This window comes from Myotis yumanensis, unplaced genomic scaffold (assembly GCF_028538775.1).
Source record: "Myotis yumanensis isolate MYYU_CA2020_CCGP unplaced genomic scaffold, mMyoYum1.0.hap1 SCAF_6, whole genome shotgun sequence".
Taxonomy (NCBI): domain Eukaryota; kingdom Metazoa; phylum Chordata; class Mammalia; order Chiroptera; family Vespertilionidae; genus Myotis; species Myotis yumanensis.
The window spans coordinates 55,467,616-55,481,466 of record NW_027223757.1 but is presented as its reverse complement, the minus strand read 5'-3'; the positions used below and the strand labels follow the sequence as shown (position 1 = coordinate 55,481,466).

Here is a 13,851-nt window from a genome sequence, read left to right as displayed (position 1 = left end):
GAAGTCCACAAATAAAAGAGTAAGAATGAGAAATGAATTTCATTCATCTTGACATGATTAAATAGACCTAGGGTTTCTCTGTGGAACTCAGGTCAATCATAAAGCTTGCATGGATGTGGTAATTTTTATTTGCAAAGAATATTTAACTTACACTGATTTAGACTGAATATGTGCCACCCTCCTACTCCTTCAAATGTTGAAGCCCTAACTCAAAGTGAGGCTGTATTTAGGGTAAGGAACTAGTTAAGCCTATATGAGGTCCCAAGGGCGAGACCCCAAACATAATTAGATGATGATTGGATTAGTGTTCTTAAAAGAGGCACCAGAGAGCTTTCTCTCTCTCTATTTTCCCTTTTCCCTGCAGTGCACACACTGAGGAAAGGCCCTCTACAAGCCGGGATGAGAACTCTCACTAGAAAATGAATCAGCTGGAACTTCAATCTTGGAATCCCAGCCTCCAAAATATGAGAAAATTAGTCTGTTTGTTTTTTAAGCCTCCCAGTTTGATATTTTGCTGTGTCAGACCAAACCGAATAATACACTGTTCAAGCAAAGTTAAATATCAGCACCAAGGCTAGTCCCCAAACTACATCATCATGCCCTTCTGCCATTTTTAATTTCCATTAATTCATCTGTTTGTGATTAAGAACAGTAATGATATTACTAGTGCTAGGCACATAAGAACATGATACAAGTTGTTTCTCTATTTCTTCACATATAAGGCAAACCAATCTTCAGGTATTTGAGATTTAAAGTCATTTTTCTCTGAAAAGCTATATATTTATTATTAATAAGATCAATATATAATGGAAACACTTTACAAAATAAGTTTTGCTAGGGATGACAAAACTACAGCAAACTGGAGGTACTTCAAAGTGAAGAACTATACAAATATGTACATGTGATTTACTACTTTACCTGTTGAAGTTCTTGCTCTCGTTGTTTATGTCTCATTTCCATCTGTTTAATTTTCTTTTCTAAGCCCATGAAATGTTTCATCTCTGGTGTATGGTTTTCTTTGGCCTCTCTCAATTCTTCTAAGAGTTTTGTAATCTAAAATTGAGGTATGAAGTAAATGAAAAACTATGATAAGGGAGTAATTAATTTTTAACAGGTAGTCTTAAGAAGGAAGAATATTAACCACATGTTTTTTGTGTAAAATTTCACTAGATAAGAGGTTTCTTGTCGAGAGAACCTAGAGAGAGAACCAAGAGACAGGACTTGGCTGGAGATCCTAGACAGAACCTAGAGACACAACCTAGCGAGAGAACATGGCAAAAGATCCTGGACAGAACCTGGCTACAGATCTTGGCTGGAGAACCTAGACAGAACATGGCGACCAAACCTGGCTAGAACCTGGCTGGAGAAGCTGGATGGAGAACCTAGCAAGAGAACATGGCTACAGAACCTGGCTGGAGATCCTGACCAGAACTTGGCTGGATCCTAACCAGAACTTCACTGGAGATCCTGACCAGAACTCGGCTGGAGTTCCTGGCTTGAGATCCTGGAGGGAGAACCTCGCCATGCTGATCAACTGAACGCTGACCCCATGCCATTCCTTCTTCGCCGACTCCGTCCACACCTTTGGGGACCCCTGGACCTGCTGGGGTTGGACCCCAGCAAGAGGGAGATGCTCAGGAAAGTGACTCTATAATATTGTTCATGAATTCCAGGGATCATCACCAAGCTAAAAATGTGTGGGTCAGACTGTAATTAGCATACCAAAGAGGTTGAGAACAGAACTAGCAGATGGGCCACTGGACAAATCAGGGACTGGCCACTGGATAAATCAGGGACTGACCACTGTGTGTGATGCACACCCAGAACCGAACCAGACTGCCACAATGACTTTGAAAAGTAAATTGATATTGAAACAATTGATACTGAAGGTAGGCTGGAACTTGCTGCCTTAACCTAACCAGTTCAATTGCCTACTGAAAAAAAATTTTTTTTTCATAGGATTTAAACACAACCCAAGTCTCATAATGTAATCCTCAAAATATCCAGAATAGATTCCAAAATTACTCAACATACCAAGAACCATGAGAAATTCAATTCGCACATGAAAAGATAGTCAACAGATACCATGCCAACATAATAGAGATGTTGAAATTATGTGACAAAGACTTTAAGACAGCAAGTATATAAATGCTGTAATGGCCAATCATGAACATTATTGAAGCAAATATTATAATAAAAGTCCCAGCAAAGAAATAGAAAATAAAGTAGAAACAAGTGGAAATACTAGAACTGGAAATTACAATAATCAAAATTAAAAGTTCATTGGATAAACTCAAGAGCAACTTGGAGATGGCAGATGAAAAATATCAGTGGACTTACAGATAAATCATTAGAAATTATCTAATCTGAACAATACAGAAAAAACAAAAACAGTTTGACAAACGAATGAAGATTCAGAGACATGTGATTCAATAACAGGAGGTCAAGTATTCATGTCATCGAAGTCCCTGGAGGATATAGGGGGTAAAAAAAAATGTAAAAAAAAAAAAAAAAAAAAAAAAAGAGGTTTCTTGTCAACAAAGGTTTTTTAGTTGTTAGGATAATTAATAGCTTTCCTTCCCTAGTCCAGGAAGTAAAAGGGTCATCGTAGATCTGAACTAACCTCACAATCCAAAAAGTTTCAGATAATTGGCCCAGCTTTCCCTCCCAAGTATGCCAGGCTGGTTTATGTCATTCAAAATTAAGCTGGGCACTTAACTTTGTTATAAAGTATTTGTTAATAGAGTGATTACTTTTAAGATTAAGTAATACAGAAACAGTTCAGTAAATATGGATCCTTCTTTTGTCAACTCCCTATAATCCTATTTGTACTTCTCTTCTGGCTCTTATCATTTTATAATTCATTCCACAAATAAATGTATGCATATGAAATAGAGATAATGAAGTAATAAACTTTCTGTGCTTGCTACTGTCTTAGGCTGCAAAGATGAAAGACACATGGAGAATTGCAGTTTAGTGCAGTACCTCTTTTTTCTGATTATAGCACACAGAGAAAGTGGTAATATTTCATGTCACCAGGGAGTTAAATGGAGGGGATCTGAAGGATCTTTATATTGGGTTTGATGGAACAATTACATCTATTTTCTTTATATCACATAATTATAATTTGCTAATATCAAAAGACAAAATAATTAACAAACAAATGAAAATAGGTAAAATTAACAAATTCAATTGTTTTACATGGAAACACCCATTACCTAATAACATTGACAATACTAAACATACACACTTCCTAAATTAGTTTTAAAAATGTGAAAATACAAGCAAATTGAGTCAAAGGCGAATCAAAATATTTTTAAATAGATATGTAGACTTTAATTGGATGATCTGCAGAAAGATCAGCAGAAATTTAGTTCAAAATAAAAAATACAAAAAATTTCTCTTCATTTGTATCTACTTAAATGCACCTTTAAGGGTATAATTAAAGTTGAATACTTATTTTTATAAAATTCTTGCATTTTGTTGAATAATCCTATGTTGGTAACTGGATACATAAGCAAAGATTGATCAAAAATGCTTCCTGTTACTTAGAAAAAACTGGTAACGACCTCAATGTCCAACGATAGGGCTTGGTTACCTCAGGCAAGTTATTTAATTTTTCTTAGCATCAATGTCTTTATAAAATGGGAATAATAGTGCCTAAGCTTTGGGGTTATTGTGAAGAACCACATAGAGCTCATATCACAGTGCCTAGTATATACTTAAAGTAAATACTTAAAAATTGATAACTCTTATTGTTATGAGTTTTTGAAAAAAATCTATTTCCTGTAGTTATATTATTGGTGATCTGGCACCATTGTGATGATTACTTTACCTATTTACTAACTAAATTAGTCTTAGTACTTAATGCAGAATGGCTTTAACCATCTAATTTTACCTACTAAAAATCTACCCAAAAAATAGCAATATCTGGGGAAAGCAGGTTTCCATAAACAAGATATTAATATTCTCTTGACTGCGGTATTTTTAGGTTATGTCTATTTGTACATTTAAGTTAAAAATTAATGCAGAAATATGAATATGATTGAAATGGCTAAGATAAACTTATGTTAGCCCAATATTTTTGTGATTTCTTACCTCTTTCTGTAGGATTTCTTCTCGAACTTGAGAAAGTATAAGAGATTCTTGTTTATCTTGTAGCTCATTAACTTGATTTTGGAAATGTTTTATAAGTACCTAGAAAATTATGATAGAAGTTCTGAGTTAAGAAAGTTCTTCCTTGAACATTATTTGAAAAATATAAGAAAGCCAATTAATGACTTTTGTTTATGCTAAAAACATAAAGATCCTAATATTTTAAAATTACAAAGTTCTAACATAGAAATAGGTTGCCATAGGAATTAAGTTCATTGAATTAATTAAACTCATTGAATAAATTCATTATTTTGTTTCTTTCAACATTTAATATAAAGCATCACATATTACAAATTAATGACTATGTAACTACATGGCTTTTTTATCTCTAGTATTTTTCTCCTGAAGGCTTTAAGATAAACCTCTAAAAAGTGTAAGCATTCTTCTCTGGCTGGTATAGCTCAGTTGGTTGGAGCGTCATCCCATACACCACAAGGTGGTGGGTTTGATTCCTGGTCAGGGCCACATACCTAGGTTGCAGGTTAGATCCCTGGTTAGGGCAAGTGCACTTGTGGGAGGCAACCGATCAGTGTTCCTCTCATTCTAAAAACCAATAATGATTTTTAAAAAGGCTAAGCATTTTGAAGAAAGTGGCCAATATTATCTTTATACTTTGTGATTAAGTAGAATAATAGCTTTTATTAAAGAGCTATTGACTAAATAAAGATAACACAAGCTTAGTATCTGTGAAATAAATGTTAGTCTCATACTTTTAGACAAATAAATGGAAATAACACAATACTTCTATCAAGAAACTGAAAAAACAGGAAAAATTCATCTCTTATCTCTAATGTTTTACTTTTACTGTTTTTATGATCAGACTATGATTATTTCCATTTAACTCAAAATTTGCAATATTATATTTAGAATTCTGGGAAAACAATGTATTTATGGCACGGCATAATGATACTACTTTTCCCACCTCTTAGACTGCTTCTTACTATATAATCACTTGTATAATGTTTAAACTGCACACTAACACCCCACTCTTATGAGGAAAAAGACTACAGAGCTTATCTACAAGTCTATATAATGGTTACTTTTGAAAAGCACTTTAAATCTCTTTCATTTAAGTATTAAAAACAGTCACAGTTCTTTATTTCTGAGCTGAGACTAAATTATAGACCTCATTATATTTCACCTTTAAGTACCCCAAATACTTCAACATGCATTTCCTTAAAGGGTATTTTCTCTAAAAAACACAGTAACATTTTTACACCAAAAAAAATACAATAATTTCATAACATCTAACATACAGCCAATATTCAAACTTCCCCAACTGGAGGATTTGTTTTTAATTAAGATGCTACTAAATAATTATAGGTAGGAAAAGTGGTGGTGAAATAATTATTTCTTTTATTTTTAATCCTAACCCGAGGGTGTTTTTTATTGATATTAGGGAGAGAGAGAACCATGAATAGCTGCCTCCTGTACCTACCCCGACTAGGGATTGAAACCACAACCTAGTTATCTGCTCTGACCAGAAATTGAACCTGCAACCTTTTTGGTGTATGGGACGATGCAACAACCAACTGACCTAACCCAGAGCAAGGTATAATTATTTCTTGAAGCTTTCCCCCTCTGCTTGTTTGTTAAAATTAAAACCTACAGACTAGATGATGAGCAAAATGAACATTCCTGTATTTTCAACTTGAATTACCAACTGTTAACATTTTGCCACATTTTTTTTTTTTCGGATACACCATTTGAAAGTAAGCTGCACATTCTATTTTAATGCTGTTTTTTTTTCTTTATTGATTAAGTTATTACATATGTGTCCTTATTGCCCCAATGGGCTCCAACCCCCCTGGTGTCTGTGTCCATTGGTTAGGCTTATATGCATGCATACAAGTCCTTTGGGTGATCTCTCTCCCTTACCCCCACCATCCCCTTCCTTCCTAATGCTATGTGTTTTGTTTTGTTTTTTTCAACTTACTAACACCAAAGAAGAAGGGCACAGGGTAGATATTCATAGGTATCTGAGTAGATATACACAGTAAGACACTTTTGAGGAAATGTATAACCTGTTAGCATACCCTGTCATAATTTTAAAAAGACTACTTTAGATCTCTTTGTTCATTATTTTATCCCAGGTGCCTATCTATAGACCCAGAATCATTATTTGTTTAATGAATAAAAGGTAATGGGGCAAGAATGACCAGGACAATTACTTGTCAGTTGGGACTTGGGGTAAAGGGAGGTGTTTAACATTCAAGTTCAGGTACTAAAGTTCCAATCAAATTAGACACAGCCCTCACCCATCCATTAACACCTACTTAGAAGATCTACTTGAGAAATGTAGGGATGAAACTGTACCAGTAAAACACTTATTTAGAGTATAACTTTAAATAGTTAAACATATGGCAATGGCATCCTCATAAACATAAAATCAAGCCAACAACACCATTTCTATCACCAACATACCAAAGTGAAGTTAAAATATTTCCAAATTAATGTTCTGTTAACAGCACTGAAAAAAAAATCACACTGAAGTCTAAGAAATTTTGTTAAAGTCACCTACCTCTTGAGTTGCTATTTTACGATTTAATTCAGCTACTTTGGAAGAGGAATTTTCTACTGCGTTTTGGCAAAGGAGTTTCTCTATTTCCCTCTGATGAGATGCTTTGAGAGATGTGATGTGTGCTGCAGTGTCTTCCTTGACCCTTTAGAGCAAATGAAAGAAAACCACACATAAAAGCAGCTCTCCAACCGTTAATTCAGAAGCTAGCACAATAGCAGTGTAAGAAGCAAAGGGAGAGAGGGCACCAGTATCTACTGCATTGTGCTAGGGGACTCACACAGTACTTACTGCCTAGAACGACTCCACGAGCTCACAATTATTGACTGAGTTTAGGAGAGAGGAATGTATCTAGGATCCAGATCAGTAAGCTGCAGACCTGTGGTTCGAGCCAGCACATCTGAACCTTAGAATCCAGGGCAGGCCTTCCACTCTACCCCCAGTGTGGGGCTGCACTTTCTGAGGGAATTGAATGTTCTAAATGTTCTGTTTGGATTTAAAGCAGAGGGTCTGTCTTGTCTTTTAATTAAGACTAAGATTTCTTGACCAGATTGTTATTTGGATAATCACAACTGTTTCCTTGAAAAACTCCAATGCTTTGTCTTGGCAACATTCTCCAGTTTCTGGCCTATGAGTATGACTCTGGGCTAGTTGCATGTTGCGAGAATAAAATTATTTTTACAGTAATTCTCCGGACACAGGATAATTGAACTTAATTAGTTTGCACTGCTAAGTATGAGAGACTATTCATTTGTCTCTATGACAAAATTTATGCATTCAGAGGCAGTTTAGTAAATGGTGAAGTTACAACTAAAGAGCTGATACATTACTTATAGCTAAGTATTTCCTCTCTTATTGGAAATATTTGAAAATGACAGGATTTTAATCAAAGTAGATATTTAGTAAATCACTGTTGATACCTATTAACATAATTCCAAAACTACAAACAAATATATATCAGTTGCTCATTTGATTATATGAAAATCTCTTAAATGGAAACTATGTGATTAGGATCCTAAGGAAAGCATAAAAATCTGAAGCACCCATGGTATAGTGCTCATAATAAAAACTGCCTGAATCTGGGACCAGGGAAGGTTATATCTCGATTCTCAGACCCAGAGCTGTCTGAGAAACAGATTAACAATACTGAAAAATTATAAATGTGTATAGAAAAATTTAAAGAAAACAAACCCTGAATTTTAAATTATTTCTAGGAAAGAATGTGATTATTTACAAATAGCTTCATTGATACTATCACATTCGGGACTATAGAAAAAAAGTTTCAACTTGGAAGCAATATGGTTACCATGATGACTCAATGATAGGTCACCACCAATCAATAAACGTCAACATATTAGGTATTATCTGTGCTCATTCTGCTTCCTATGCTCATTCTGCCTGTATTCTACCAGGACCTACCTCTTCCTTAATTCAAGTACTCATTACACACTGTGATGCCTCCAACTCTGTGTTCCTTGAGTAGTCAAATGTATTGACATCCTAATCTACGAAGGGCGTAACTGTATATTCAATATATAATTTATATATTGCTTCATAAACATTAAATTAGCCCTAACCAGTTTGGCTCAGTGGATAGCGAGTTGGCCTGAAGGGTCCCAGGTTCGATTCCGGTCAAGGGCATGTACCTTGGTTGCGGGCACATCCCCAGTTGGGGGTGTGCAGGAGGCAGCTGATCGATGTTTCTCTCCCATCGATGTTTCTGATTCTCTATCCCTCCCCCTTCCTCTCTGTAAAAATCAATAAAAATATATGTTAAAAAAAATAAATTACATTTTTGTACACCTGAAGACTTATTTTAACTCTCACACTCAAAGCTATTGTGTTTACAGGTTGTAAAAGAAGTATAATCCTAAATCAGTTCTCAAGGAGCTACAAGATAGAGTTATAATTAGTATTTCGTGGTATATAAATTATATAAGAGCTCAAAGGCAGAGGCAGGCAATTTCCTGGGAAGGTCTAGGAAATATTTTGTGGAAGAGGCAGGACTTGAAACATGAACAAGCAAAAGGCAGTGAAGAAATTCAGCAAGTCAGGCTTAGAAAGTCTGATTTTTGAGAAGGGAGAATAAAGAGAAGTCATGAGTCAATTAAAATGAACAGAAAATAAGTTTTAGACAGAGTGGCCAAATCATGGAGGTTAAGGGAGGGAACCACTCAAGAAAGCAGTACAGTGGATAATGTCAAGGACAACGAGGATGGAGATAACCCCACTGGTCTGGGAAAAGTCATTACTGAGAGACGAGGTTTGAAAGAATGATGAGAGCCACATGGGGAAAAAAGAAGAGGCTACTTGTGGGAAACCGGTACAGAAAGACAGAAAGGGGACCAGAACTTGGTGTGATCAGGCGAAAAAATCTGAGCATGTTGGAAACCTCAGAGGAAAGACAGTGATAGTACTTGGAGATTCTGAGGAGGAAAGAGATGAATGGATGTGACCACAAGATTAATTTGGAAGAGTTATTTTGGAAAAAAGGACCCTGTCCTCTTAGAATGTCACTCCTTTTTCCTAATAGCTGTTTTTGACAGTAATCTGCCTACGGCAATCACAAATAATGATATTCATTTGCAAGAAGGCCCACTAGTACCATTTGAATTCTTGCAGAAAGAAGACAAGATTGGTCAGCCCAGGACATGGTGTGGGTTCACATGGAGATTCAGGTTCATCAGAATCTGGTTCCAAAATGAAACAGATCTATGCTAAGCAATGTAATACAATTTCTTAAAATTCAGTTCAGGGTATAACTAATTATCTAGAGGAAATACATCTTATAATTTAATAACTTATCTTTTTGTCTCCACATATTAACAAATTCACATTTTACCTTTTCATGGAATTCTCAAACTGGTTCATAGCTATGTCAGATTTCATCTTCAACTCATTCCTCTCCACGATTACTTTCTCCAGTTCATTTTTCAATCTGCAGTTTTCTTGCAAAACCTCTGAAATGTGGGAATCAGTGAAAGTATGTGGTTGGTAAAGCTTGCCATCCAGGGTTCCCGGGAAGGAGTTGGCACTTCCTTTACCTGCGTGCGAAACTTCCTTCTTTACCCTTTTTGCAGTCATTTCCTCCCTCCCCTTGGAGTGCTGACTGGATAGCATCATTCTTCTCTCCTTCTGAAGCTTCTCCACAGTTTTCGAAAGGTCCTGTATTTCTCTCCCCTTTGCCGCCAGCTCCTCATTGAGTCTTGCCAGTTTAGCTTTAGCATGAGCCTGTTCCACCTGGAATTCGATAGACTGGAAATCTTTATCATCTCTATTTTTCTTGAGTTCTAACTCAGCATTCTGTTGTTTAAACGTGTCTATTTCAGCTTCAAGGTTTCTTACAGTGATTTCATGGGCTTCCTTAATGTCGTGAAGTTCTTTCTCTAGTGCTTTAACCCTAGAGGAGTTGTCATGTTGGTTCTGGGATGCTGCCTTCAATTTGTGCGCAAGCAGCTGCTCCTGTTCCTCTAGTCTCTGTTCATACTGAATCTGAAGAAAAGAATCCATGTAATGTCAAACCACTGCTAAATATTTCATTAGTTACTGAAGCCCTGTATCCTACCAATTCTTTTATACAGGCACTCATTACACACTGAGATGGCTCCAACTCGGTGTTCCTTGAGTCAAATGCATCGAAGTCCTAATCTTTGAAGGACATAACATTATATAGTCTCAAAATATGTTACACAATTTCAGAATTAATGTTGCTTTATAAACATTAACTTACACATGTTTTTGTATCCCCGGTGCTTATATTAAACCTTACAATCAAAGCTATTATTGTATACCCTTCTCTATGCAAATTGACAAACTATATACTCTTTGAGGATAAACAGGAAAAGCGATTGGGGATACTGAAGTCTTTAAGGTATAGAACATTTTCAGCTTCCTAATAGCAATTTAGAAATCTCATATGGAGTTAAGTAAGTTAGGTTAAAATTTGTATCCTGGAGATTTTTATTATAAATGAAATAACCTCAATAGTTTACCCTGTGGAAAGAGGCACTGATAGTGTTTGCTCATTCATTCAATGAATATTTATTTTGCTATCACTGCTTGCCAAGCACTGGGCCAGATGCTAGGAATAGAGAAACTCAGTTCTTGATTTCAAAAAGTTCACAGCCTGGTGAGGAGAGTGACATGGCAACAGTTCCGATGTCCTATGACCCCTGTAGTAATGGGCCTTTGAACATGCTAATTTCAGTGGAAATATTTTCAAGCATAGCAATTAAAATATTTTATACTGAATATATGTCAGAGATGCTTTATTCTGCCTTTTCATGACTTAATTTACACTAACTCTAGTATCACTGAGAGGGGCTCATGTAAAGATTATCCTGTGCTTATTTCACGTTTGAAATAAGTTACTGAAGGGGGACAAAAAGGTAGGATCAATCTAGGTTGCTTTTGCAGCTGACACTCAAGGTAAAGGTTTTGTGAGAAAGGATGTTTAGAGCTATTTATTTGTTAAGATGAGACCTAAGAAGTGTCTGTCCCCTGGTCCATCTCTGAGTCCCATCTTTATGGCACTTACCTTCATTTTCTGAAACTCTTGTTCCATAGTACGAAGGCTTCTCTTTGCTTCTTCATCTTTGCCCTCCAGATCGGCTTCTAGTTTTTTAATTCTTTTTTCCATAAATTCCACTGTGTTTCTATCTACTGTATCACCGGCTGCTGATGCAGCCAATATTAAAGCAGGTAAAGAATTAGGATATCTTCTCTTTAGAATTCCTTCCATTTCCTTAACCTAGTAAAATATTTTTGAATATATGTAAGTTTGCAAATATATAACTAAGCAGTTCAATATAGATTACGCTATATCAGTTATGTCTAGATTTCAGAGATACTTATATCGTACCTCACGACTGAACTGAATGCACAGAAGCACAAATTAATTTCAAATTTTACATCCTTAGATTGATTAAAAAATCTTACAGTATAATATCTAATTAATTACTGGTGAATTTACAGAAATCCTCTCATATTCATTTGAAACAGATTTTGGGACTATTTTACTATTAATAATCAGTCTTTTTGAGGACAAAGCTCTTTTCCCGCCTTTTTTCTACAGATCTCCTCTAATGGTAGTTATGCTGTCTACTGACTGAAATATTACTTATATGCTCATGAATGTGCAAACTTATTGCAATAAGCATACCCCTTCCTGCAAGAATCTCCATCCTACCCTAACCCCCTCCAGATGAAGTATAACCTATTTTAAAATGACTTCAAAGGAAGAATTAGATGACAAAAATGTTCATTTAAAAATGTTCATATAAAAACAACAACATATTATATGGTCTTCCTGGAGAAAAGAATGGCACCAGGGTGCACAGAAATTAGAGTTTGATTTTATATATTCATATATGTGTATGCCTTCTTTTGTTAACGGTATTATGGTTAAGATATCTTTGGAAAACATATACTAAAACAATATTCTTTTAACAGTTTCTAGTCTCTGAGTATGCAATCAAATAAATAGCACCTAAGAGGCAGTCTGTGCAGCTACAGCACATTTGCTGTTAAGACTGTGCCTCTAGCTTTATAACCTGTGTCAACTCAAAATCTCTGCTGCTTCACTGGCAAAATGGGGATGATAATACCAATTTCATGGCGTTGATACAACTAAGTGAGGAACAAATGATGTTTATTTTGGTAACGGGCTCAGAAGAGTGCCCACCATCTAGGGAGGCTTGATATTACTGTCTTTTATTTTGATCTGGTCTCAAAAATTATCCCCTTAAGGTAAGATGGGTTGCTGGTGTTCAACATCCCGTTTATAAATTGAACATTGTTCATATTAGGTATTGAAGTGTCACATCATTTGCAAAGTTAACAACAGATATTTCCATTCATAAAAACTGCTTGCACAGTCACAGATGTACCATAAAATGGGATGCATCCAGATATAAATATTGGTAACTTATTTGTCTACAAAATTGTCAAAGCTTTCCTTCCTCTGGTATTTAAAACCTAGTCATTTCCATTAGATGTAAGCATATAAGGGTATATACATATACACCAAATGTATTAAAAAGAAAAGATCTAACTTTTGTTTTAACATATTTAATAATGCATTCCTTTAAAATTTTAAGAAATATTTTCAATCTGATTTTGATATCTTGAAATGTATATTTTTACCTTCTTTAATTTTGCTTTTTAATATTCTTTAATCACTGATACTAGTGTGGCTGCCATACAAAGTAAAAATTTTTTTAAAATTTCTCACTGGAATATCTATTAAATAAAAGTATGAACAAATGCACATAATTTGATTTTCACTATAATATACATTTAATTAGCTCCATTTTTACTTACGTGCTATTTAGGAGATATATTATTCTGTAATTAAGCTATTTCAGAATATATGGCTCCAAAATGAGCTTGAATATAATATACCTTGATTATAAAATAAGTATTAAGGTTTAATATCATTAAGATAGAAATGTTCATGGGAATAGAATTAATAAGATCTAAAATGTACATGCAGCCAACTATACAAAATACTACTGACAATATTTTAGAAAGATATAATCGAAGATGATACTAAAAGTGTTAATAAAAGAGGAAGGTTATGGGGGGGAAAAGGGACATATGTAATACTTTCAACAACAAAGATTTTTTTAAAAAGAGGGAGGTTACTTTTGTAAAGTATATTTCTGGTCATTATCACCATTTCACATCTTAATTTTGCTATTAAGCATGCTTAATATTTTTCTCACACATTCAGTTCTATATTATTTCTTTTAAAATAAATGTATCTATTAGAGAGGTATTTTCTTTGGTTTTGTTTCTCTCACAAATCTGGATGGCTAATCTAAATCTAAGCACTGAAAAAGAGCCCAGCAATCCTGGTTACTTCAGAATATTTCTAGCTCTTCAGATCACCTTTGTGGTTCCTTTCCGGGAACTGAATCACACTCCAAGTCATACCTTTTAATATAAGAACAGGGCCTATGAAAGTAACAGAGGTAACTTTTTGCTTAGTTTTCCTTCTTCTCATAAAACTGAAATAATATTCAGCTTAGTGATGACCTCACAGTTTGGGGTTTGTGATGGAATAATAGCCATACATTTAAGTGTCATTACTTGACTGAAGACTCATGCTCTCCATCAACAGGGCTAGAATACCTTATTTTAATATTTAGGTATGAACAGAAAAAAATAATTATGGA

General features: G+C 35.0%; 1 protein-coding gene across 5 annotated transcripts in view; it reads right to left on the bottom strand.

The window, feature by feature from the left end:
• Positions 1–13,851, bottom strand: part of CEP162 (centrosomal protein 162) — an 81,518-nt gene that overhangs the window by 14,747 nt on the left and 52,920 nt on the right. For 4 of the 5 annotated variants that reach the window (XM_070418151.1, XM_070418153.1, XM_070418155.1 and 1 more), the window contains exons 22-26: positions 11,211–11,423; positions 9,516–10,165; positions 6,677–6,818; positions 4,099–4,197; positions 919–1,053 (exon numbers count right to left, since the gene is read on the bottom strand). In XM_070418151.1, coding sequence (XP_070274252.1) covers positions 919–1,053; positions 4,099–4,197; positions 6,677–6,818; positions 9,516–10,165; positions 11,211–11,423 — 1,239 coding nt within the window. The remainder of the gene's footprint in view (positions 1–918; positions 1,054–4,098; positions 4,198–6,676; positions 6,819–9,515; positions 10,166–11,210; positions 11,424–13,851) is intronic. The other variant, XM_070418154.1, reaches the window with a different exon arrangement.